The sequence below is a fragment of the Mugil cephalus genome, chromosome 12 (assembly GCF_022458985.1).
Source record: "Mugil cephalus isolate CIBA_MC_2020 chromosome 12, CIBA_Mcephalus_1.1, whole genome shotgun sequence".
Classification (NCBI taxonomy): domain Eukaryota; kingdom Metazoa; phylum Chordata; class Actinopteri; order Mugiliformes; family Mugilidae; genus Mugil; species Mugil cephalus.
In genome coordinates, this window is record NC_061781.1 from 5,544,001 (window position 1) to 5,568,654 (window position 24,654).

Here is a 24,654-nt window from a genome sequence, read left to right on the forward strand (position 1 = left end):
CAGTGTTGGAACTAAATAAGTAGTGATGAGTTACATCAGAAAAGTTTAATTTTTCCCAAGTCCCAAAAGATTTCTCAGTATCCTAGTGACCAGTGATGCCAGTAGCACTTACTATTAGAGTAAGTGCTACTGGCCTAACTATTTTTCCTGAATAAAAACATATATTTTTGTTTCTGTCTTGTGTCTCAGGGAGTGACGTCACTATGCAACACGTTTTTGCATGAGGACAACTCACGTGTAACACCACACAGTGACACAAATGTAAACAACTTGAAATACCACCATTACTGCAAAAAAATAAAATGACATCGTAAAAAGATTTATTTCAATGCCAAATACTATTTTCAATGCCAGAGATTAAAGTGTTTTGACCCCATAGAGGTGCAGCTTGGAGGTCCAAGGGTCTCAGGTTAGCCTCCCATAAGTGCTCCCAGACGCAGGGATAAATTAAAACAAAAAATAACACACTCACATTTCTTTTTCAAGGTAAATGTTTCTGTGTCATTGCTGGTGACACATGAACTTTACTTTTCATACGGAGCACCTTTTTATTCCAAATGAATCGAGAAAGCACAATAACAACTGTGTTTATAAATGGAAGCTGCTATTCTGAGGCTTTCTGCGTTTACAGTAATGCAGTCTGTATTTGTACCATATGTGTAGAAAATGCAGGATATAATGATGTATAAGCAAAGCTTTTCAGTGTGATGTATTATTCAGAGAGAAAATAAATAAATAAAGAAATGAAATGAAGTATTTGTTATTTTAAATGTAACAGAGGCTGCAAATAACCTGAACTACAGGATGACTGAGGTAACCACCTTGAAACAGAAACACATCAGAAGAGACACCAGTGGGTTCTCAGACCCTCCCTCTTTAGCCTTCATCTTATATCATAGTTGCATAGTGCATAGTTGTGATGCTATGGTGTATAACATCTGTCCTTCTGCATTAGGCTACGTGTCTCAATGTGACAACAAATGCGCTACAATGCAAAGAGAAAACTAGCTGTGTATGTTCATATAACAGACAAGGAGACCATTTGGGGAGGTACACATACATCTAACATGAATAAGAATGTTGGACAGGGGTGTAAAGTGGAGAAGCCAATGGCCCCTTAGCCTCCTGCTTCTGGGAAACTTTACTCAGATCACTCAGGTCAGACCGCACGCATCTTCAAACTCTGCCTTCATTTTGATCTGAGCCACACACGTGTAAGGTTTGACTGCAACTTGCGTGTCATTTGCATGGACAGAGAGACACAGAAATAATGTATTTAGGTTGTGTCTAGGACTGCGCATTGCCAGGATGACACACACAGACACAGTTGGTATTAATGTTGTTTTGTAATTTGTGCAACTCTTCCATTGTGGATCCAGCCCCGGTTTCTGTCGAATTTTAATTTCACATAGAGCCTTCTAATCCTTGTGCTGTGCTGTGTAAATAAAGAGCTCCTGAACCCTCCTTTCACCAGAACTAATCCTACATTATCCAGTTACGTACCTTTCTAGATTACAGCGCTATCATCTATAGCTAACAAATTTACAATGGCCTAAAGAGAAGATTCAGGTCAAGCACAAGTCAAGCAGGTTCATGACATGCGTGACACCAAGAATATTAGGTGATATTATGTCTTCCTTTACCATAGGACCTGCAAACACACGTCAAAAACACACGTCACTGTTGAAAATCTGTTAATGTATGCAACACTAAAGTTTGAAAAGAAAGGCCTGCAAGTTTACAAGGCACGTCAGGAGGAGCACATTTGAACACTTAAGTGTCAGGGAATCGTCTGCTGTGAAGGAAACATATTTGGTTCAACTAAAATAAAACCATATTAAACACAATATGTCCTGAAAAATGCTCTAAGTGCCAGGTGTGAGCCAGACTTTAACAACACGACAACCAAACAAATAAAAATAAAACAGGCGTTATGCACTCATACATATATTTATGCTTTTATTTATTTTAATGTTAGCAGACAATGATGTCACCAAGTAACACAAGTGCACGAATAAGCAGAAAATAAGTCACACATTGAAATCTAGTAGTGTCTGATCCCTTTTCAGTTCTGTCAGTAATACAAAGAATGAAAATAACACGGCTAAGGACATTTAATAAACACAGATAACAAATAGTTTAAATTCACAAAGGTCTCATTATTTATTGTCTTCTCAAAAATTCCACCGAGAATATTGGCTTTTTGTTATACACAAAGCACTTGGTCTGTCATACCTGCCATGCTGCATTAGCCTGGACCTTTGGAAAAAATAGTGTTAGAAACTCAAAAACAAAAGAATACAAACTATGTATGAATTATTTGTTTTTACCTTTAGAGTAGATTCTTAATGACTGCAGTACAGAAACAAAGGAATATGTAACTTCAGTCTGTCATTTAAATATTTGAATATTTGGCCTTTATCCGGTGTGTAAAGAAACAAGCATAAATCTGTACCTGTCAGTGTGGCACTAAATTATATTTATATAATTACTCATCATCTACATACAGCAGGATTTCAGTGTTCGAAGCCAGTTCCTGATGTTTCATCGTTATTTACACCTAAAATAATATACAAACTTGTTCAATATTCACAAAGACGTAAATATTTCCCATAAGTCACTGTAACTATATGTAGCTATATGACAGCGAATGGAATTATTTTATTGGCGATTCATAGGATCGACCACTTAGTTGCAAGTAGGAGTTTCCTTATAAATGTGTGCTATTACTCAGATCAAATAAATAACTTCTGTGATCTTATATTTGTCTTATTTCAGAGCAATCAAATGTGATTATTACGCAGGCAATATAAATATTAAACTGGCCTCAAACCAACGCATCTTTGCAAACTAGTTTGTTGACGCAGTTCGTTTCCAACCCGGAGAGCACCGCTCCGCTCCACTGACAGAGATGACGACGCTTCCGGAACTACGTGTGTGTATCACATACCCTCAATGGTGTGTATCTATGAGGAACTACCACACGGTCATGTGATCTTCTTCTTCTTCTTCTTCTCCTTTCAGCAGCACTGTGGACGCATCCAAGGCGTATTGTTGCCCTCTACTGTTTCTCATTCTCACCTGCCTTAGTTTTTATTTTATCACTTCTACACGCTCCGGTTCGACTATGTCAATTAAATTATAAATTGTTATAATATTTATTTATTTTATTTTATTTATTTTTTTTGCATTTTTTGCACTCTGTATGCTTGTATACGGGTCTTATATAAATGCTGTTGTATTTTTGATTATTTCTTAATGAGCATTTATTTTTCTTATTTGCATATACTAAATAAACTTTTCAATCAATCAACTGTCATTCCCATTCTGATCTTCTATAACCACTTGTCCTCTAGCTAGAGCCTATCCCAAGAGGTGGAGTACACCCTGGACAGGTCTCCAGATGGAGCTAACACAGAGAGACAGACAACCATTCACACTCACTCCTACGGCCAGTTTAGAATCACCAGTAAACTTGACGAGCGTCTCTTTGGACGGTGGACCTAAACCAGACCAGGCACCCCCACCCCATAGCAATGAGTCATTGGCAATGACACTCCCCAAAGCAGGATGCAGCCTCACACAGACACACACAGACAAAAAGAAAAGAAAATGTATTTCAGACTGAGCTGCTCCAGCCTGTCTCACATATTTACTTTTCTGGGGAAGTACACATCAAGGTTGAAGGGTACGGAGCTACAGCACACCTCCCTGGGTGCGTTGCGTGTCTGATGCGCAGGTGTCTTGCAACGCAGACTCACTTGCCACTTTATTATGTACACCTGTTCAATTGCTTGTTAACACAAATAGCTAATCAGCCAATCACACGGCAATTCAGTGCATGTAGGCATGTAGAGGTGATCGAGACAACTTGCCGATAAGAATCGTCAGCCTGGATGCCCAACACATGGCTGGGTGTGGGTGTAGGTGTGGGTGTGGCCACTGGGCCTCAGTAGAAATGCTCTGTTCAGTGCAGGGATTCTCTCTGCAGTTCGTTCTGCTTGGATCTCCAGCACACTGTGTGACAGTTGTTTGGAGTATGGTTTTCTTTGTTTACAGGCTTATCTTGGTGTGATTCTAGGTTTTCACACACACACACATTCATGCACGCATCCATGACACACACTGATTATTGATTCTTTTTTTGAATTGCTATTTGTGTTAAAAGTTATCCACCTCCTTGTCCTGTTTCGTACCTAAGGGATGTGACAAACTTTACAACGTACAGAAACAGGATGTGGTTGGGAGTACCGTTGAGAGGGAGGGCAGATAGGAAGACAGGTAACAAAGTTAGGAACTCTCTCATGTAATTACAGCCTGGTAGTGGATTTTTATTTCATGCAGGTAAGACTGAATGTTTCTGAATATGAATGACTGTATTTACAGTGAAGTAGCCTGGAGGAAAGTTGAGGAAAGGAGAAAAGTTGGCCTGAAAACAATACCTGTTGAAAGCTATTTTATCGTAAATGAATACTTATGCAATGTTAAATGAGCACTATCTTCAACTGAGATAATAAACAACACATTGATCAGTTTGGCATTGTCATTATGTGTGGAGGAGATCACACGTCAAATTTCAGATTAGCCAGATCTTCCCAGAACATGCTTTACTGATGATTGCTGATATGCGTTTCACACCTTCTTTTGAGTGCACCAGGTAGCAGCAGTGTTGGAGGTAACGAGTTACAAAGTAACGGATGACTGTAACAATATTTCTTTTTGGGGTAACGAAGTAAAGTAACGCATTACACTAAAAATATCGGTAACTACACTACTTTACTAGACTAATCTGTTTAAGTGGTACAGGCACATGCGCGCGCTGCCTGTGTGCGTGCTACCTGCCTGAGCACGTTGCCATATAGCTCGATTTGAGTCGAGTGACGTTGCTGGAGACGGAGACTGGGGGTTTCGGCCAGTGGAGATATTCTCATTACTTTCAGTTTATTGCTCGAAAGGACAAAATAATTCGACTGAAAAGCAACTTCTATCCAACTGCTGCGAAGTCATTGAGCAACCTGTCCAAGAATTTGTCAGCCCAGCATGGCGACACAAAACTTGTGGCGAAAGATCCTGCTCGCCGGTCATCTGAGGGAGTCGATGAGCAGCCGACCCCGCCTAAACAGCCAAAGCTTTTTTCAAGTGTTGGAGCGCAGAAGCAGGCAATGACACAGAATGACATTATCAGGCTGGTTGGTGGGTTCATTGTAGAGGACATGCTTCCCCTGCCAACTATTGAATCGCCCAGGTTTCAAAAAATACTAGATAACATACCCGCGACTCGCAAGCCAATGTCTGACAGGACATGTGATGGTAGGGCTATGATGTTTGTCCATGTATCTAAATGTTACTCGGTAAATTAAGGAATGGGAAAGTAAAATAAAAAGTAGTGAAGTTACTTTTCAAATGCAGTAACTAGTAAAGTATCTCATTACAATTTACAGAAGTAGCTAGTAATAAGTAACTAATTACTTCTTTGAGTAACGTCCCCAACACTGGGTAGCACTACCTCTTTTTAAAAGCACAAGAAGTAGAAGCTTGCATACTTATGTACTGAGTCATTTCACCCAAAATATAACACAGTTTGAGCAACTGCACAGCATTTATGTCAAGAGTTGACTTGGATATAAATAGTTTTCTATGTAGGCTTAAATTAGTGATACAACCCTCGCTGTTCACTTACTGGTTGCTTCACACTTCCTGTCATATGGTGCAGTCCATCATCTAGACCAGATAAGCACAACTGTCAACCTCAGACAGGCGGTCCATCTTCCCATCTCTGGTAAGTTTGACGCGATGGAAGAAATCACTTGTTTTAGGCAAGAAACTCTCGGCTGTTATGATCCTTTCACCTTTTACTGTTCTTTCCTGTTGTTTATTCTTAAATGAAAACGGGGTGGTTTCATTTTACAAGTAAAACTTAAAGGAGGAAATGATATACTTTGCATTTGAGATCACATTTGATTTCATTTACTGTGATCAGCTTTTCATTCCAAAATGTTACGAGAAGTCAGAAAAGTCAGATTACTGTAACACACAGTAACAGCGGCACTAGTTTGTGACAGTTTGATTAACTACGTTCAGCGACATGAGGAAGACAGGCTTCTTGGTCTTTGAGAGGAAGTTGAACAAGAAAGAAACGGAACCGTGAGTGAATATTTATAGGTTTGCGAATCTAAAAACAGTTTAAAGACTTTACGTGAATTTCATTTTCAAGCATATTTTTTACTTTGCCCCAACACACATAAAGCTGTAGGAGGAAAAACTGCAGAAAAAAACAGTAAAAACACTTGTCAAGGGGCCGGAGCACTTTGACAGATGATTATTTCACAAGCTATTGTCACACCCTGATCTATAGCCAGATCTTCATATTCACCTTCATTTGAAGATGATGCTGATTCACAAGATTATTTGTCTCCTACATCACATCAAATCACTTGAATATCTATGAGCTTCCAAGTTTCTTAATTGAGCAACATACTGTATGTGTTAAGCTTTGAATTTAAGTAAAAACATCTTTAAGTAAAAAGTATATGTCCATCTAAAGTAAAATACAAGGTGTTACTTAATTACGGTCGGGCTGTGGGATGTCCAGGTGTTTCCAGCTGATCTGTTTGTCTGCTATCATGCCTCCATTTAGTCCTGATAACCTTCCACCACCCAACAATCTCATACAGTCTGAATGATACCTGATCTCTTCACTAATGCAGTATTTCTGAGTCTGAACAGACAGAGATGTGATTATAATCCTAGTTATTTATGTTCAGCAAACTCACGTCTCATTTACTATTATGATTATTCAGTTGTTTTTATTTAATCTGACCCACAAAATCCGACCACCAACAACATGTTGGTATTATGTGACTTTACAGCTCACAAATTTCACTTGTCTGATTTTCCTGTATCAATACAGAAACTAACTCCCATAGAATATTACGTCCAGTCAATTCATCAATTTAGTTTTTCTTTTCATTGCAAAAAAAAACAAAAAAACACTTTCAGTACCATTCTCAGGATGTTCAGCCAAACAACATCACTAAAACGGGGTTGTCAAAGTAATTAAAACACATGTCAGAACAACACAAATAAATGCTGTATATCATAACCTTCATGAAGTTAAGTGCATGATTGTTATGTTATAGTCAATATGCTTTCACTTGTGTACCTAATGAACTGGCGAGTGTGTGTATGCGCTTAAAAGATGCAAACAAAAGAGACTGCCCCATAAATCCAGAAGAGTAGTTGTGCCCTTGCTTTCAGAAGTTGGAAGCGACTCTACCTTGCATGGCTAATATGAGTGAAAATGTACTCAGTCTGCTTCGTACAGTGTAACCCTCTATCTAATGAGCTTTTTTACACTAAAACTTCTGCATTTAGCAAGCTAAATCTTTTACTTTATTTTGGATTTTTAAATGTTTTTGGTTAAAACTAAAAGTGTAGAGTCATTGCTGGACGCGGCTCAACTTGAAACAGACTATAGACAGATATCTGTGCTGATTCAAATTACATAACCTTTTGTAGCCACATCTGACAGAGTTGAATCAGGCTACTACATGCCGTAAAGATCTAGACACAAAACCTGCCACCTCTCCATCCATCTAGCTGAAATCTGATTTGATGAAGGCTGGTGTTTTGTATTGCATGGTGAATCGTCACTTTAACCAGGAGACGAAGCTGCAGTAGTGAGCCTTCTCATGAATCTTTTTTTAGCCTCTGTCAGAAAGCGGATGTGTAGCTTTAACCTAACACTTTGCTCTGCCCTTCTTCCTTTTATGGTTTTATGGTGTGGTGTTGAGACACTTTTCGCAGGAAACCAATGAGTTACTGGTGCTTGATTGACACATCAGCTGAGTAATGCTTATCTCTTTGGTGTTGCCACCTCGTAGTGTGATGCTGCAAGGACGTTTGATATTTTAAGATGAAGTGGTTTTTATTTGGGGCCCTGGTGTCGTGAATCTATTGGCCTAAAGCCTTTCTGTGTGGAGTCTGCGTGTTCTCCCTGTGTCAGTGTTGGTTCCCTCCAGGTTTCCTCCTGCTGTCCAAAGTTCTGCTCATCAGGTTCATTTTTATAAGTCTGTCTGAAGAGGTCTTTTCAATAAATATCTACTTACACGGAACTAAAAAGCAGAAGTAAAATCTAACAACACAGCTTAGACTTGTAGAAATGGCTTGTTGAAATGGTACTAGCTTCAGGCGCTGTTGTGTAGTTCATGTACCAGTGGACTGCGGGCTATGTAAAGATGTTCAGTTTGACCGAGGTAGAAAACAGTGTTTTAATATACATGATGAAAGAGCTTAATGTTGACATGCAGGCCGAGACCACGGTCAGAGGTGGCTCTTTCTGATTTAATATGATATGTATGAGCTTGAACATTGAATGGGGTCATTTTTTTCTTAACAAATCATTTTGGAAAAAATGTTTTCAAGAATCAGGAAACATAATATTCATACATACAGGGCTTGACACTGAATTTCAGCTGTGGCCATTCCCACTAGTCACTCCCACTAGAATCAGAGTGTTTTAAATACATTTTTTAATTGCAGTTTCTCAAACAGCATCTGAAATAGTTATGATTAATAATCCTAGCCATGATCTAAGTGGGCTTTTAATATGTGATAAGAAAGCACAGTTTTTATTAATATAGACTGCATATTTTCATACAAAAGGAGCTTTAAACCTACGCAGAACCTTGTCAGAGCTGAATGCTTAATAATGACCTGTAGTGGTAAACATGTCTTTGTGTACGTGGAAGGGTCATTTACATTGAAAACGTTTGTAAATCTTTTATTTGGGGGCTTTTGTTTCTGAATTGACTGAGAGCTTGGCATGATTGTGCTGGACTTTAAAATTCAGGGAAATTATGTGTAGTGGAGGCACGTTGCCAGCAGAGGGTGTGAGTCAGCTTGGTGTGCAACCCACACAAAGAAGGAGAGAACAACTCTTGTATTTACAGCACCAGTCCCCCCTTTGGGGGGCTTGCATATAGTTTTTCAAGGTACTTATCACTGAAGATAGATCTTGATCACTCCAATCAGATGCAAGTACTGAGCTATAGACAAAAAGATGTAATATACATTTTTTGTATTGTATTTATGGATCATTAAGGTCAATTGAGCAGTTTTGCAACATGAAATAATTTGATCATATTCTGTATATTTTCAGGAGGAGTGTTTTAAATTGTTTTTAAAGCTGTTTTGAAGTGATTGGTTCATTGTTGACCTTTATGTAATATATAATATCATGATTTTACTCATCTGCTGGTGAATGGCTGCAAAAATGTGTTGTTTTCTCACCAGGTCATGGATCGTCGTTTGCTGTTACTTCTGCTCCTCATGATGGAGCAGAATGGTAAGTTTTAAAATGTAAAAGTTAGATAATTCAATTGCAAATGAATAAATCTGTAATTAATCTGTCAGTGGAAAGATGTGACTGTTCAAAGGATGTTCAGGCTGAGTGATTATTTATTCTCACTTACTCTAAACCAGAAAATCTTAAGCCTTAAGGATTCTGACATTGAGCCCCCCATCCCTACTAATCTATTGACATATTAAAAATATTTATTTGTACAATCTATAATGATGCTAAAAGGTTTATTTGAATGTGTGATCATGTTGTTCAGGTTTGTGGTTTTCTTTGCAGCGCTGTGTCAACAACAACAAACCTGCACAAAGTCAGTCGTCAACTCCTGCAGTGACTGTATCAAATCTGGGCCGTTCTGTGCATGGTGCCAAAAGCTGGTGAGAGAGAAAGTTTATGTAAATGAAATACAAGATGGTACTGATTTGTCCACCATTGGTCAATAAAATGACTTCAGGCTGATTACAAACAACAGGCCACCATCAGCTTCTTTACTAGCTGATGATATCACACCTCATCCTGCTGCAGGCTTCATATTAACACAACTGGCTTTGACTCCAAAGACACCATTCAGACACACTCAGTATAACCAAAGATCTGTATGGGCCATACACAGGTATTAATATTTTAATAGTAACTCCACAAATCAGTTTTTATTTGACAATTACATTTTAAAAAAGAGATTTTGTTTTGTGAATTTTGTGAAACTCATACTTCAACAATGCTAATTTTATTCATAAACCCGTAGGATGTTTACTCAACTCATGTCTTATACTACAGACTCTGAAGGTTTTTCCTCTTACATTTGCATATCATCATATTCATTTAAACTGGTTATATCAACTGTGGTCAGTGGTGGTTCTAGGTTGAATGGTGGGTGAGATTACCCTCTGAAGTCTGGTCCCCTACTAGGTAGATGATGCTGATGACGCCATAGCACCCTCTCTGCTGCAGATGCCATTTCCCCACACAGAACACACACGAAAAATAAAGGATGGAAAGAGATTTTGTTTTGTGAACTTTGTGAAACTCATACTTCAACCACAACAATGCTAATTTAATTCATAAACATGTAGGATGAATGGACGAAAGCTTTATTTCAAACATGTAATACAAAAAAAAAAAAAAAAAACATTTGGACAATATTTGCCTAACATGTTTGAAAAGGAGTAGGAAGAAACCATCCGCTTATATAATCCTGCCCCTTCTCCATTTAACATGTACTTCCTGTTTTTTCTCACATATACAAATACAAATTGTTTTTAATATTGTGCAGGCACAAAGGTTTTGAATTTAGTTCTCCCCTCAAACTATATCCCCCTCTCTTTAAAAAAAAAAAATGAGTTTTTGAATGTTTCTCGGGAGTAGGTTGTTTATTGTCGTATAGATAATTTATACTGTTTGAAAGTGAACCAGATCAGTGAATTTCAATACTTTTAATCGTATGAATAAATGGTTTGTGTGTTCTCTACAGCCAGCATGGTGAATTATCCTTTGGCTCTTTTTTGCAGTACTGACAATGGTTGTAGTGTAAATTTATAAGTATTGTCCCAAGTCTCTGCACAGTAACTTAATTATGGTAATATTAATGAGCAATTAAGAATTTTGGAGTGATTTATGTTGTAGAAAGTATTTCACTTAGTGCCAATTTATTTATGATTTAGTTTCATGAACCCTAATTATGATTATTATTATTATCATCTACCCGTATTCATGCTTGAGTTTTCAAATAGTATGAGTTTAGTTTGGTTTAGATTTAATGATAATTTGTTTCTATCAAACCACTTTTTAAATGTACACACATAAGTTCTATATGTTCTCTCCTAAACAAAAAAATATTTGTGTCATCTGCAAAAAAAAACAAAACAAACAATTTTAATATATTAGAGACTTGTAGAGACTACAAGAGACTAGACTACAAATGTCAATTAAATTAAGAAGGAACAGTTTTGGACCCAGTACTGACCCCTAGGGGACGCCACAATATGCAGCAATGTCCAAGCACGAGGAGGCATATTCTCCCATCTTCACAAATTGCCTTCTTCCACCTAATCCCATATCGTTGCAACTTATTGATTAATATGACGTGATTCATTGTATCAAAAGCTTTCTTTAAATCAGTGAATATTCCTGTTGATATTAGATAGATAGATAGATAGATAGATAGATAGATAGATAGATAGATAGATAGATAGATAGATAGATAGATAGATAGATAGATAGATAGATAGATAGATAGATAGATAGATAGATAGATAGATAGATAGATAGATATTCCTACCTTGATCAATGGTGTCAATGTAATATCCACAATTGATTCCATTAATGCCTTTCTTGTTGTACTGTTTGATTGAAAACTGCATTGACTATCAGGGAGTAATTTGTGTTTATGAATTTGTCTAATCAATTATTGAATACTTTTTCTAGAATTTTTGAGAACTGTGGTAGCAGACAAACAGGCCTGTAGTGGTGTCTATGGCATGACTTTAGTTATTTTCATTTTGTTTTAGTGGTTTTAAAGTCCCCTCAATGACCCTTTTTACAATGTTCATATCGGATGTTTTTACAGTGAGTAGATGTTTCATTTTTACATTAATTTACAATACCAGTTATTTCTTTATCTTCCACTACTGTTGGGGACATTGAGTTCTGGTTTCCGTCTATGAGGTTATAATTCCAATCCTGGAGTTATAATGGATCAGGAATCTTTTCTGCCAGGTTTGGTCCAAAACATAAAAAATGATTAAAGCTGTTAACTGTATCATCCATATCGTTCTTAAATGCATATGATGAAATGCAGAGGTGTGGGGAAAAATTCTTTAGTGTCTGTAGTATAAGACATGACTTAAATTAGGGGGTCTGTCTGAGAGGATGTTACATCAACTGTGGTGTTTAAAGACTGTACATAGACAAAGCGTTCTCCACTTCCTAGCATTGGCCAAACTCAAGCTATTTTCCCAGGGATACGGGCGACACCATCTTGTGACTTTGGAACCAGAGTCTGATCAGTATGGTCCAAATGTTGAACCAAGATATCAATGACCTGACCACACTTCTGTCAGACTCATTTTCATTAATTCATTTGATTAATACTGAGCTCTGCCCTACCCCGACTAGTTAGAAAGAAATGTTGCTTTATACACTGTACTTATTTATTTTTTTTAACTGTCAAATGACATCAAATAACTAAATGAAAATAATCTCCAAAGAAAATTGAAACTTGAACATGTATCAGTATTATATTAACTACCTAAAATGAAACCGCCTTAAAAAAAAAAGATTTGACATGTATTTTAGTGGATGGTACGTGGGCTGAACTAAAACACTAACATGGAGTTTAGGACCTTTACTGCAGTCAGTCACTAGAGGGAGCTCTACTTGCTTTGGCCTCACTTGTGAGGAATTGTTCTATCGTCCATCTTTATAAAGGCTGTGGTTTTATTTTATACTTTATTTTGGATGCAGTTCTTGCTGTTGGTGTGGTTTGAAAAGATGGCAACATGTTAGAAGCACATTATACCTTTAGGTTACAAAACGATTCAATCTGGCCAAACTGACACTATTCATATTATTGCAGAATTTCACCAAACCAGGAGAGCAGGAAGCAGTGCGATGTGACACCAAAGACCAGTTGAAACAAAAGGGCTGCGACGCTGAAAAAATCATCTCTCCTGTGAACTCTCACAACATTAACAAGGATGATCGTCTGTCTACGTCTTTTGACCGTCAAGAACCAGTTCAAATGAGGCCTCAGAAAATTAGCCTGCAACTGCGTCCGGGTTTGTGCAATCAGTCAATGCTAAACTTTGATCTGCAGACTGTGTTTGTTTCCATATCACTGCCAGTCTCTGCATTTGGGGGAAAACACAGATATTTTGTAAAAATCTAACCATCAAAGTTTTTTAATATTCTCTATTAGCTTTAATCTAACTGGTTTTAATTGACATTTATCACATGGAATTTAAATCATTTTCCTATTGTTCCACTTGATGACCATGGTAACAGCTCTAGTTGAATTTCTTTCTTGTCTGTGTTCGCAGGGCTTCCGGAAACCTTCCGTGTTTCTTTTAAGAGAGTTGAGGGTTATCCAGTGGACCTCTACTACCTGATGGACCTGTCTTACTCCATGAAAGATGATTTGCAGAATATCAAAGAACTCGGCAATGATCTTTTTGCTGCTCTGAAAAGAATCACTCGACATGCTCAAATAGGTAAGATGATGGTGGTCTTACTCTAATAACATGAACCATCTATTTGATGCACTGTAGAACACAGACATGATGTAATTAAACAGTGCTCTGTGGAGTAACAATAACTTATGACAGATGTTGAGTTATAGACTCTTCACTAGTCAGACTGCTGGTGGTACAATACACAGTGGATATGGTGTAATTTGAACAATAGACTAAAAAGTATAGACATAGTGAGGTCTTGTCAGCTGCAGGCTAAACTTATTTTTTTTCTTATTCTCTTGCTTTCACTAGTACATATTCCTGATATCCTGTTAGTACAATTTACACAAAATGTATCATATTGTATTTTAAGAGTCTTGAAGTGTCACCTTACATGTCAGTGTGTTTTTATTTGATACATATCACTTGTCTGAAATGCCAGACACACATTAAACACATTAAAATAAATAAATGGAACCAGTAAAGCTGTAGTTTGTTATAATTACAGGATTTGGTGCCTTTGTTGATAAGACAGTCCTTCCTTACACCAACACCAACAAGGAAAAATTGGCGAAGCCATGTGATGAGAATGACCAGCAGTGTCAGGCTGCCTTTGGCTACAGACATGTGCTCAGTATGACATCAGAGGAGAGGGAGTTTGAAAAGGAAGTGAAAGCTCAGTTCATTTCTGGGAACCTTGACTCTCCTGAAGGGAGTCTGGATGCCATGATGCAGGCTGCTGTATGTGGGGTAAGGACCAGTCCACACAGATAAATATGCACTACTCACAAAACGTTAGGGATATTGGACATTCAGGGAAAATTTATAATTTATAACTTATAAAGTTCATTTTACAGTGATATTAGATCATGAAAGTAGTGTATTTAAGCAGTAGCACGCCATAGTAATTTCTTCAATTTCAACAGTTTATTTGAAACAAAAGTCAACAACAGTGGTGGGTGTACTTGTCATGTGTCCTTGAGCATCAATTACAGTTTGACAACAACGTCTGAGGCATGATATTCCAGTCTTCTTGAAGGAATGCATTCAAGTCATTGAGGTTTTGCCGCTCCCTGTTGATGCGACCTCAGTGAGCTGGGACATTGTCATTCATGAGGATGAAATCAGGCCTGTGTTGCTCATGCAAAGGCGCAATGACTGGTTTAATGATGTTATTCAGGTAGTATTGACTTGTCACTGTACCATTCACAAGGTGTAGGGCAGTTCTGTTTTGGCTAGTCTTACCTGCCCAGACTGTAACACCACCACCTCCAAAGGGTCTTCTGGTGACAACAGTGGCTGATGCATAGCGTTCTCCTTGATGTCTCCAACGGCGCTAGGGGCCATAATTTCTACTAGGTGTGAATCGACTTTTATCAGGAAACAGAACTGAAGCCCACTGTTTCCTTGTCCAGCCCAAATGCTCCGTGGCCCATGCAAGACTCCTGTCCCGTCTGTACTCTCGTCTCGTCTGTCTATTGTCTATACTTTTTGAGAGACTCTCTCTGCACTGCTCTCCAAACTACAAAAAATCATGGAATTGATTAGCTGGTCTCTCAACGCTATTTACATATTTCAATGAGAAGCCTGGGTTAGGGGGAACCAGACTGCCCTGCCCGAACGTTTGCAGCTGTGGGAGAGGTGGCGGGTTGTTTGTCTGGCGGCTCTTTCCGTGGAGGACAATGTAGACATCTATCTATTCGGAACCATGATCACAGGTCTTTTGCTGATTGGATTAGGCATTGACCTGATTTATCGCAGAAATCAAAAAACTGTGACAGCTGTAAAGCCCCACAAAGCTGCCCGCCATGATTGGAGCGGTGGGCAGAGCTGTTGGCACTCAGACTGTGGCTATTCAGAACTTGAACCACAACATGGATAACATCTTGGAGAAGCTTTCGGCTTTGCAAAGGGAAAGGGAACAATTCAGAGACCAGAATGGACAAACAGAGTAGTGGTGCAAAAGAATGCGTCTACTCGCACCAAGACCAAACAATCCCAATCTTATCTGGTTTTGGCGCCCTCACACAGCACTGGCCTTGTCCAAGGCCGCTGCTGGAACAACAACTCCCCTGAAGATCATTGCAGTGAGACGCTCTTGCATTCCTTGCCCACTTCCCACAGACACCTGCTGATAGTTGACTCTGTTTGGGACCCGGTCAAGGTTGTCTCCAGACTGAGGCTCTCCAGGCCTACACACACACATACATATGGACAGATATGCAATCACACCCCCTACCCCCATCCAACGTCTTCGCCACTACGGATGCGCCGTAGTTGGCTATAGAATGGATGGCCGTTTGTTTGTACTGGTTAACCCCCTACCCCATCCCTGCACCCTCACCCCTCCCCCATCATCTGCCCACCCCGATGCAAGTCCTGAGTTTTCATGTTGTAAAGTGTACTTATTATTTGCTTGTGTTGCTGAGGTGTCTTTATGTTCCCACACTGTACTCCCCACAGGAGCATAGTGTGGGGTTGCTTTTTATCCTCCCCTCTCCTCATGTCACTCTGTATCTCTTTTTTTCCTGTAATTTCCCAAATTTGTTGGACAAATAAAGGTTCTCTGATTCTGATTCTGATTCTGATTCTGAAGACGACGATGCCTGTGCCTAGTAGTGTGGTCAGGTACCCTTGCAGGTTGTCTAGCAATGCTACTGTAAGTGGTTTCGAATGGTCTGATGTGACACTTGGGTGCCTCTCACTTCTCTTAAACGTGCATGGAGTTGAGTGGCATTCATCATCCAGTTCTGCAGAGCACAGTTCACAATGAAGTATGGGATGTGGCCAAAGGACATCCACTTCTATGCTTTTCTGTGACTCTTCCAATGGCCAGATGGCATTGGTCAATTGTTAGGTGTTGTCTTAGTCTCATCATGTGAAATGTGAACAGCATTATGAGGAGGACTGTTTAAATACAACTTGTCATTGGGCCAGTTGTGATTTTTGAAGTTAATCGCCTTTTTAAAGCATAGCATGTTATGCAATACATACTGACACATTTAACAGTTGGACATTTTAGACAAGGAATCCAAACTTGACCTACAAAGAGTTGGTAATATTTCTTCCAATAACCTGACACACTCTAGCCTGGTGATTACACAGTGCTACTGATGGTGTCCGTCATGTAGTGTCCTTCTCTGTGTCCAAGTGTTCTACATTGAAGAGTCAGAGACAATCAATTTTCAGAAATATATATCAGTGTGTCAGTGTATATATCATAAAAATATTAATTTGTGCATATTTTTGTGTAGGATAAAATTGGTTGGAGAAACAGCAGCACTCGGCTTATTGTGCTGACCACTGATGCTGGATTCCACATGGCTGGAGATGGAAAATTGGCCGGAATACTGGAACCCAACGATGAACAGTGTCATATGGAAAATGATCTTTATGTCAAGAGCAGTGAGATGGTATGTGTGGAATCATGATAGATTAATTTTTTCTCCTCATTATATAAGCGGTGTCAGCAATGTTTGAAAGATTTTACTGATCTTACTGACTCATTATTTGCAGGACTACCCATCTGTTGGACAACTTGCTGCGGCGTTGGAAAAGCACAATATTCAGCCAATATTTGCAGTGACACAAAATGTGGAGACTGTGTATAAGGTAAATTAAATCCATTCATTTTGGTACAAATTACAAAGAAAACATTACATTAAAATTCAGAATTATATTTTGTTTCCATGTTTTTTCCCAGGAACTCTCCAAAATTATTCCAAAATCTGAAGTGGGAGTCCTGTCATCAGATTCCAGTAATGTTGTTCAGTTGATTCAGAGAGCCTACAATGTAAGTTGGCCTTTCATGGTGCATCAGTTTGCCACCTTTCTCCATTTGAAGGCACATCCATCTTTGAAATTTGTATTATGATTAATACATTATTTCTTACTGATTTTTATGGCAGAGTTTGTCCTCTAAAGTAACCGTGACTCATGACAGTCTTCCTGACAATGTGAGAGTTGTCTACACCCCAATATGCAGTAATCCAGGACCAGCAGGAGACAGCAGAGGAGTTTGTAACAATGTGCCTGAGGCTGAAACGGTCAGTGTTGACATTATTGTTCATAAAGTATAGAAAACACTCACAGCTATTATTATATTCATTTCAGTTTCAGGTGCTTAATTGTATTAACTTTTTTCATCCCTTAACTCGTCCTACAGCTTGAAGAGTTGTAAAACGAGTTATATATCAGAATGTCCTGTTTGATCTGGATCAGCTATTACTTTTCTCTACAAAATAATTTATTTTATTTTTTTTGCGACGTGAGTGAATGGGACGGGCAAAAAAAAAAAAAGCAAAAAGGGAGTTTTTCAAACGTCTACTGCTCAGGCATACTTTTACCTAGAGACATCATTTAATCTTTAAACTGTAGACAAATGTCTTGTGTACTGGTGTATTAATCCACGTTGGGATAGGTGATATAGTTTTTGATCAATCACTGTTCAATGGCCATGATCATTTTTGGAGAAACTTTTCTCTTTTCACGCTCCTTCCAGCCACGATTTACACTCTATGCACATGTTTTTTTCCCCAGTTGTACACAAACTTGTTCTGCCTCCCACAATGTGCTCATCAAAGCAGTGAGACGTGCAGAAGTTAAACCATGAGCCTCTGAGGCGATCATGTCTCTCTCTGCTCTCCATTGACTGTGATGCAAAGATTTTCTGAGAGGAGCTTGAGGGACCCCTGTTTTAAACTCTCCAAAATATTTACTCTAGAAAGACAAATAACATCTCAAAGTCTTCAGGAAGGTCTTACGACACCCACGGTCTGCATGTTTTTCTAATAGGAACTATCGTTTTGTCACAGTAAGCCCAAATGTGAGACCAGCACAGAGGGAGAAAATCGCCCTTTTCTGGGCAAGTTTAACGCCTCTGCTCTAGGCCTTAGTTTGCTAATTCAAGCCAAATCAAAATGGTTTTGTCACAGAATAAATGATTGACACACCTTGCTGAAACCAACACCTACTGAGAATATACAATTACAAAATCAGAATATTGTGCCTTGGATTTTTCATGCTGTTTTTTATTCTTGAAAAATTGTCTGACTCCATTTTGAAATCTCTTTTCCAGATATATTTTGATGTTACTGTGACTGTAGACTCATGTATAGAGAATACGTCTTTCACTATCAGTCCACTGGGCATTAAAGACACACTGACAGTGACTTTATCTACCAACTGCAAGTGTCCATGTGAAAACTTAGAAGACAAAGCTCACCAACTTTGCAGTCACAAGGGAAGCATCATCTGTGGTATTTGCAAGTAAGTATTTCCCTCCTACACAGTGACTGTATGTGTATGGTGATTTATGCCTAAATTTGATTTGGAATAGATAAATTTATAATATAATAAGCCTTTGTCCACAACCACTGGGTTCCTGAAAACTACACAGTAAAGTTAGTTCTTATTGTGTAAGTAATGTAAGAAATACTAATACCAAAAATATTAAGCTCATAAATTACAGAAATTATTTTGTACAAAATGGAGTTGTTAATAGTATTTCTATTGTACTAATTTCATCAGCATATTGTAAGTGTCCTGTATTATTTATGGCCCGCTAAATTCTTATAGCCATAGTAATTAGAGGGCAAACTTGTTTTGATTTGATTTTTGTAACAAACTCACATCAGTTGATTTGTCATCAAGGTTGAATTTTGGGACTTGCATTCTCTATCTAGTCTAACCTGTTAGTTTGATATAAGAACAACCTCAAAATGCTACACATTATAGTAAGATGATACAATTTTGAACAATTAAACAGCTGATGACGTTACACAGGTCCATACTTTTTTTATTTATTTATTTTTTTTTTAGTAATTGTGGTGCAGCAAATGACATCTCCTTTACACAGCCTATATTTTCCTGTGGAATAATATTCAAAGAATAATATAAGATTCCTCAGTATTCATGAAGGAATAGCAGGTCTAGCTCTTTCCAGCACTTTTAAAGTGAGTTTGTTTTTCCTGTTTACAAAGACAAATATAGAGTCTTCAAAGGGTGTGTGGATGACTGAAAAATATGATTGTACATTCTGTTAGAAGATGTAGCTCACAGAGAGTGATCTAACAAACCTTCATCTTTTTAACTTGTCCTTATTCAGTTGCAATGCTGGTTTCATTGGTCAGTTCTGTGAATGCTCCATTGGTGATAAAGACGAAAGCTCTCTGCGAGCTTCCTGCCAGAGAAATAACGGTACGGAGTGTGAGGGTCGAGGGGACTGTGTATGTGGCAGGTGCCAGTGCCACAACACGGAGAGTGGAAGCAGCATCTATGGTGAATTCTGCGAGTGTGACAATGACCACTGTGAAAAGTTCCAGAATAAGCAATGTGGAGGTATGGTTGCATCATTTTCTCATACAGCATTTTTTTTTTTTTTATTTAAAACATTTCTTGCCAAGACAAAATCCTTTAATGAACTAATAATTTCAGCTCACGAACAACCTAACAGACACAAATAAATTTGGTTAACAACAGGACCTGAATGGGGATGAATAGATTAACAGAGTTGAGATGTGTGGAGACAAAGAGGGATGAATGAGGTTGGATGGGAAGTTGGATGATGGTCTTTAGGTGTGAAGAAACCCAGGATGTGAGGCCCTCTGCTCCTCCATTCTTTCATTCTGATGTCATTATTTTTAAGTAGTCCATGAAGTAATGGAGGGAAGGGCCACTGGCAGACAGTGACAGGAGTGCAAGAGACAACCTTGTGAGCAAATGGCATAACTGAGTAGATCAAGAAGGGACATCAATTCTTATTGATGTGATCCAGCCCGTGCTGGAGCAAGCCCACAGTGTCTTTGCATTTTGTAAATTAATAAAAATAAACAGTCATTATTTATATTTTTGAAAGTATTCTTAGCTCTTGGGCTGCCTGATCTGCTGGCCCTACTATTCATGGACTGAGTGGCTCCTTGTGGATATTTAGACACAACCACTCCACAGAGAAACTACAGGATATATGGGATAGAAATTCTTTCATGACTCAGTGACTTTCCTCTCTGTTTCTCATTACTTGTAGGAAATGGTGATTGCAAATGTGGAACATGCGACTGTTACTCTGGCTTTGAGGGCAGTGCCTGTCAATGCAGAAAGTCTGATGAGGCCTGTCGTACCTCGGACAACACAGTGTGTTATGGCAGAGGGAACTGTGTGTGTAACCGCTGTGTATGTAAAGAGGGATACCAGCCTCCACTCTGCAAGACATGTCTCGGCTGCCCAGACCCATGTCAGACCAAGCTGTAAGTTAACGCATTCATTCTGCTATCACTTTCAAATGATTACTTAATGTTTGGTTCGCCACTGCAGACTTATACTGAGAACTCTAAACTGCCTCACTTAACTTTGTTTTCAGGAATTGCATTGAATGTCTTGCCTTTGGCACCGGCCCCTTTGAAAAAAACTGTAGCACAGAGTGTAAGAATACCATAGTAAAGAAGGTAGACCAATTCACCTTATCAACCAAGGAGTGTCAGCAAAAGGACAGTGAGGGTTGCTGGATCAAATTTAAGCTGGACCAGTTGGTTGGAGAAGATAACTACACAGCTGAATATTTGGAACAGAGAGGTAAGCTGCTAATGAAATAACAGAAAATTCAGACTTGGCAAACTCTTTATATAAGAACACAGCACCGTGTTAGAACATCATTATATGTGTCACAAATCTGAAGTATTGCACACACACTACATAACATACTAATATACTAGCTTTTTTCTTTCATGTTCATGGTGTTGGAATCATGTGAAACTTTCTGCTGTTTGTAACACCCATAGAATGTCCAGAACCGCCCAATGTTGCACTGATTATTGGAGGCTCCGTTGTGGGAGTGGCTCTCATTGGTATTCTGGTGCTGATGCTCCTCAAGGCGCTCCTCTACATGAAGGACCTGAAAGAGTTTAAGAAATTTGAGAATGAAAAGAAGAAATCCAAGTGGGCAAAGGTGAGACAATTCATATTAAAGCTTTTTTTTCTTTCTGTATCTATAGTTTGTTGTTTAGCAGAATGCAGTAAATCATGCCTCCTTTTAGGTTTGAATACCTAATAGACTCCAGGTAAATATATTAGTCTGTCCTGACACATTTCTATTGCTGGAAATATTGTGTTGTTATGTATCAGTCATATCGTTTCAGTGAGAACTGGGAGTCAGGATTATGTCATTGTTAACTTTATAGCAAGAGACCAAGGTTCACACAGTTCTCCAGTGTCCATTTAGTCTCTTCTCTGCTCCACTGATGAGGACAGTAAGCTTTAAATTGTCTTTATTTTTAAAAGGATCTATGTGCTACCACAACACTAACAGGAGCATGGCAGTGAAATATTTTATGATCTTTGATATGTCTCTGATTGATCTGCAATAAGAAATTAACAGGATCCCGGGTGTGTTGGTTCCAGACAGTTGCATTCTGAAAACTCACTAGCAGTAGTCTTGTTCCTTATTCAACTGTCTTTTCCAACTTTGTTTTCTTTATTGTCCCTTTTTTGGGCTGACATTTGTCAGTGACTCACGAGAGAATGGACAAGGGTCTTCTGAGGGTGTCCTGTGGTGTCTGGTAACAGGATGTTGTTAGTGAGGGCCTTTGGGTCCTATGGGTTGAGGGGAGGTTCCTCTGTGAATCATCCCACAGATACGTGATCATTTTGGGATCTAGTGAATCTGGAGGTCAGGTCAACACCTTGTGCTTTTCTTCATGTTTTTTGAGTTGTTCCGAAACTGTTTTTGCATGTGTCTGTGTGTGAGGCTGCATCCTGCTGGGGATGGCTGCTGCCATCAAGGAGTGTCATTGCTATGGGGTGGAGGTCTGGTCTGATCTAGGCGGGTGCTACATGTCTGAGTAACATCCACATGAATGAATGTCAGGTCCAAAACTTTCCCAGCTTTGCTTGTGTCAGTCAGTCAGTCAGTCAGTCAGTAACACACCTGTGGAGGTGAACAGATGTGTAGTACATAAGGATCTACCTGAGAGCACCACTCATACTGTATACTGTCTTCCTATTGATGTGAAATCTTGAAATAAACTGACTTCAAGAAAAAATGTCCTCAAATCATCAAACAACTCTTTCTGATCACTGAGCTTTATTTGTTAACAGGCCGACAACCCGCTGTTCAAGTCTGCCACCACCAACGTGGCCAATCCTACATTCACTGGAGAATGAAGGAAAACCAGCAGAAAATTTAGCACATTTTACTGCATCTGATTTGTGTCTGTTCCTTTTATATTGTTTGCAAATGTTGTTATTCAGATTATTTTACTGCTACTACTGTTGCATATTCTCTTACTGATAAATTAATCTGCTAGTCTGCCATTGTTTTGTCCAATAACTATTGACATATTTACTCACTGCTTATCATACAGTAGAAACTGTGTTGCTTTAAATATTTACAGTAATGCAGTCTGTATTTTTACCATATGTGTAGAAAATGCAGGATATAATGATGTATAAGCACAGCTTTTCAGTGGGATGTATTATTCAGAGAGAAAATGAATAAATAAAGAAATGACATGAAGTATTTGTTATTTTAAATGAAACAGAGGCTTTTAAACTACAGTAATTGACCTTCAGCCCAACAGGCCACAACAAATACAATATTCAACTCTTTTTAGTTCCTGTTTGATCTCTTCTTGTAAAACATACCTGGCTCTTCCTAAATGCTCCAGCCGTCATCTGTTTGAGAGAGACCAGTGCTGCTGTAGGCGATTTGAAAGCAACATGTCTTGTGCTGTTTAGTTTAATAACCTGTACAATTCATTTCAAATAATTAATGTTTGTTGGAACATACACAGTGTATCACCTACAGTGATCACTGCTAAAGCACACATCACTTGAAGTATAAAAACAACAAAAAAAAAACGGATAAAATCTGAACAGAATCCCTCTGCAGACTACAGTCTTTTTACAATAAAAATAAATAAATAAAATGTTTCCCTAAGGGAACGATATGGATTAAAGTCCCAAAGGTTTCCCAGTATCCCGGTGACACTGTCGGCACACTGCTCTGTAGCTGCTCGTGAATGTATCGCCACCAGATTTCACGAACAAGTGATGTCGTGTTTCACTCGTGGCTCATGGGACATACATTTATCTCCGTGCTGAGACTAATTTCACTCCATAGAACTCTACACTTCACTACACTTCAGACAAAAAGGTCTTAGGCAACGGATCGTCTGCGGTGCCTCACTAGAGGGAGACAAACACCATCATAACACCTTGGCACACCCAGGAAAATGCAGGGAAAGCTTTATGGAGGTGCTATTAAGTCATATTTAAATAGGACTTTGAGAATCAGTTGTATTTATTGGATGATAACCACACACTACACCTTTAAAGGCAAATCGAAAATCAGTGCACATGTTTTTGTTTAGACAAGAAGCTCATGGGGAGAAAAAAGGTGTTATCCGTACAATTTACAAAACGACAATGTACATGGCAACAGTGCTCTGAAACAAAGCTGTTATTTTTCTGCTTAGAGGCTGGACGACTAATAAAATGTTATCAAAACCAGCTGTCAAAAAACAAACTTTACTTTTCATAGAGTTCCATCGTGTTCCGAGTGAATAAAGAAAGCAGAATAACAAGTGTGTTTATAAATGGAAGCTGCTATTCGGAGGCTTTCTGCATTTGCCTATCAACAGGAAACTTAAGCTGCCTATGTAGTAACACAATTACAGTGCCTCAGGAACACTTTGAGACAGATTATTTTGAACGTAGCCTGAAAACTTCCTCAGTCTTCTTAGCTGGTTTTCTTGTAGCTTCATTCACACATAGTACAAGAATGAATGAACCTTGTTCATTTGCAACACACAGTACATGCAAATTGTTTTGGCCATGAATGCAAATAACCTGAGGTACAGGATGATTGAGGTAACCACCTTGAAACAGAAACACATAAGGAGAGACACCAGTGGGTTCTCAGATCCTCCATCTTTAAACTAAGCCTTTATCTTGTACCTGTAAAGTTTTGTTTTGTGTACAGTTGTGATGCTATGGTGTTGACACAACCTGTTAAAACTAGCTGTGTATGTTCATATAACAGACAAGGAGACCATTTGGGAAGGTACATATACATCTAACATGAATAAGAATGTGGGACAGGGGTGTAAAGTGGAGAAGCCAATGGCCCCTTAG

General features: G+C 38.7%; 1 protein-coding gene across 2 annotated transcripts in view; it reads left to right on the forward strand.

The window, feature by feature from the left end:
* Window positions 1–23,035, forward strand: part of LOC125017419 (integrin beta-2-like) — a 39,553-nt gene extending 16,518 nt beyond the window's left edge. Inside the window, exons 1-16 of one of the 2 annotated variants that reach the window (XM_047600552.1) lie at window positions 5,652–5,779; window positions 9,295–9,346; window positions 9,638–9,735; window positions 12,933–13,134; window positions 13,396–13,566; window positions 14,036–14,277; window positions 16,782–16,940; window positions 17,044–17,139; window positions 17,231–17,320; window positions 17,436–17,573; window positions 18,605–18,795; window positions 19,634–19,866; window positions 20,552–20,771; window positions 20,885–21,096; window positions 21,303–21,469; window positions 22,618–23,035. In XM_047600552.1, the coding sequence (XP_047456508.1) occupies window positions 9,298–9,346; window positions 9,638–9,735; window positions 12,933–13,134; window positions 13,396–13,566; window positions 14,036–14,277; window positions 16,782–16,940; window positions 17,044–17,139; window positions 17,231–17,320; window positions 17,436–17,573; window positions 18,605–18,795; window positions 19,634–19,866; window positions 20,552–20,771; window positions 20,885–21,096; window positions 21,303–21,469; window positions 22,618–22,683 (2,334 nt within the window). In that variant the 5' untranslated portion in view covers window positions 5,652–5,779; window positions 9,295–9,297 and the 3' untranslated portion in view covers window positions 22,684–23,035. Of the gene's footprint in view, window positions 1–5,651; window positions 5,780–9,294; window positions 9,347–9,637; window positions 9,736–12,932; window positions 13,135–13,395; window positions 13,567–14,035; window positions 14,278–16,781; window positions 16,941–17,043; window positions 17,140–17,230; window positions 17,321–17,435; window positions 17,574–18,604; window positions 18,796–19,633; window positions 19,867–20,551; window positions 20,772–20,884; window positions 21,097–21,302; window positions 21,470–22,617 lie in introns of those variants that run through there. The other variant, XM_047600551.1, reaches the window with a different exon arrangement.
* Window positions 23,036–24,654: the final 1,619 nt, after the last annotated feature.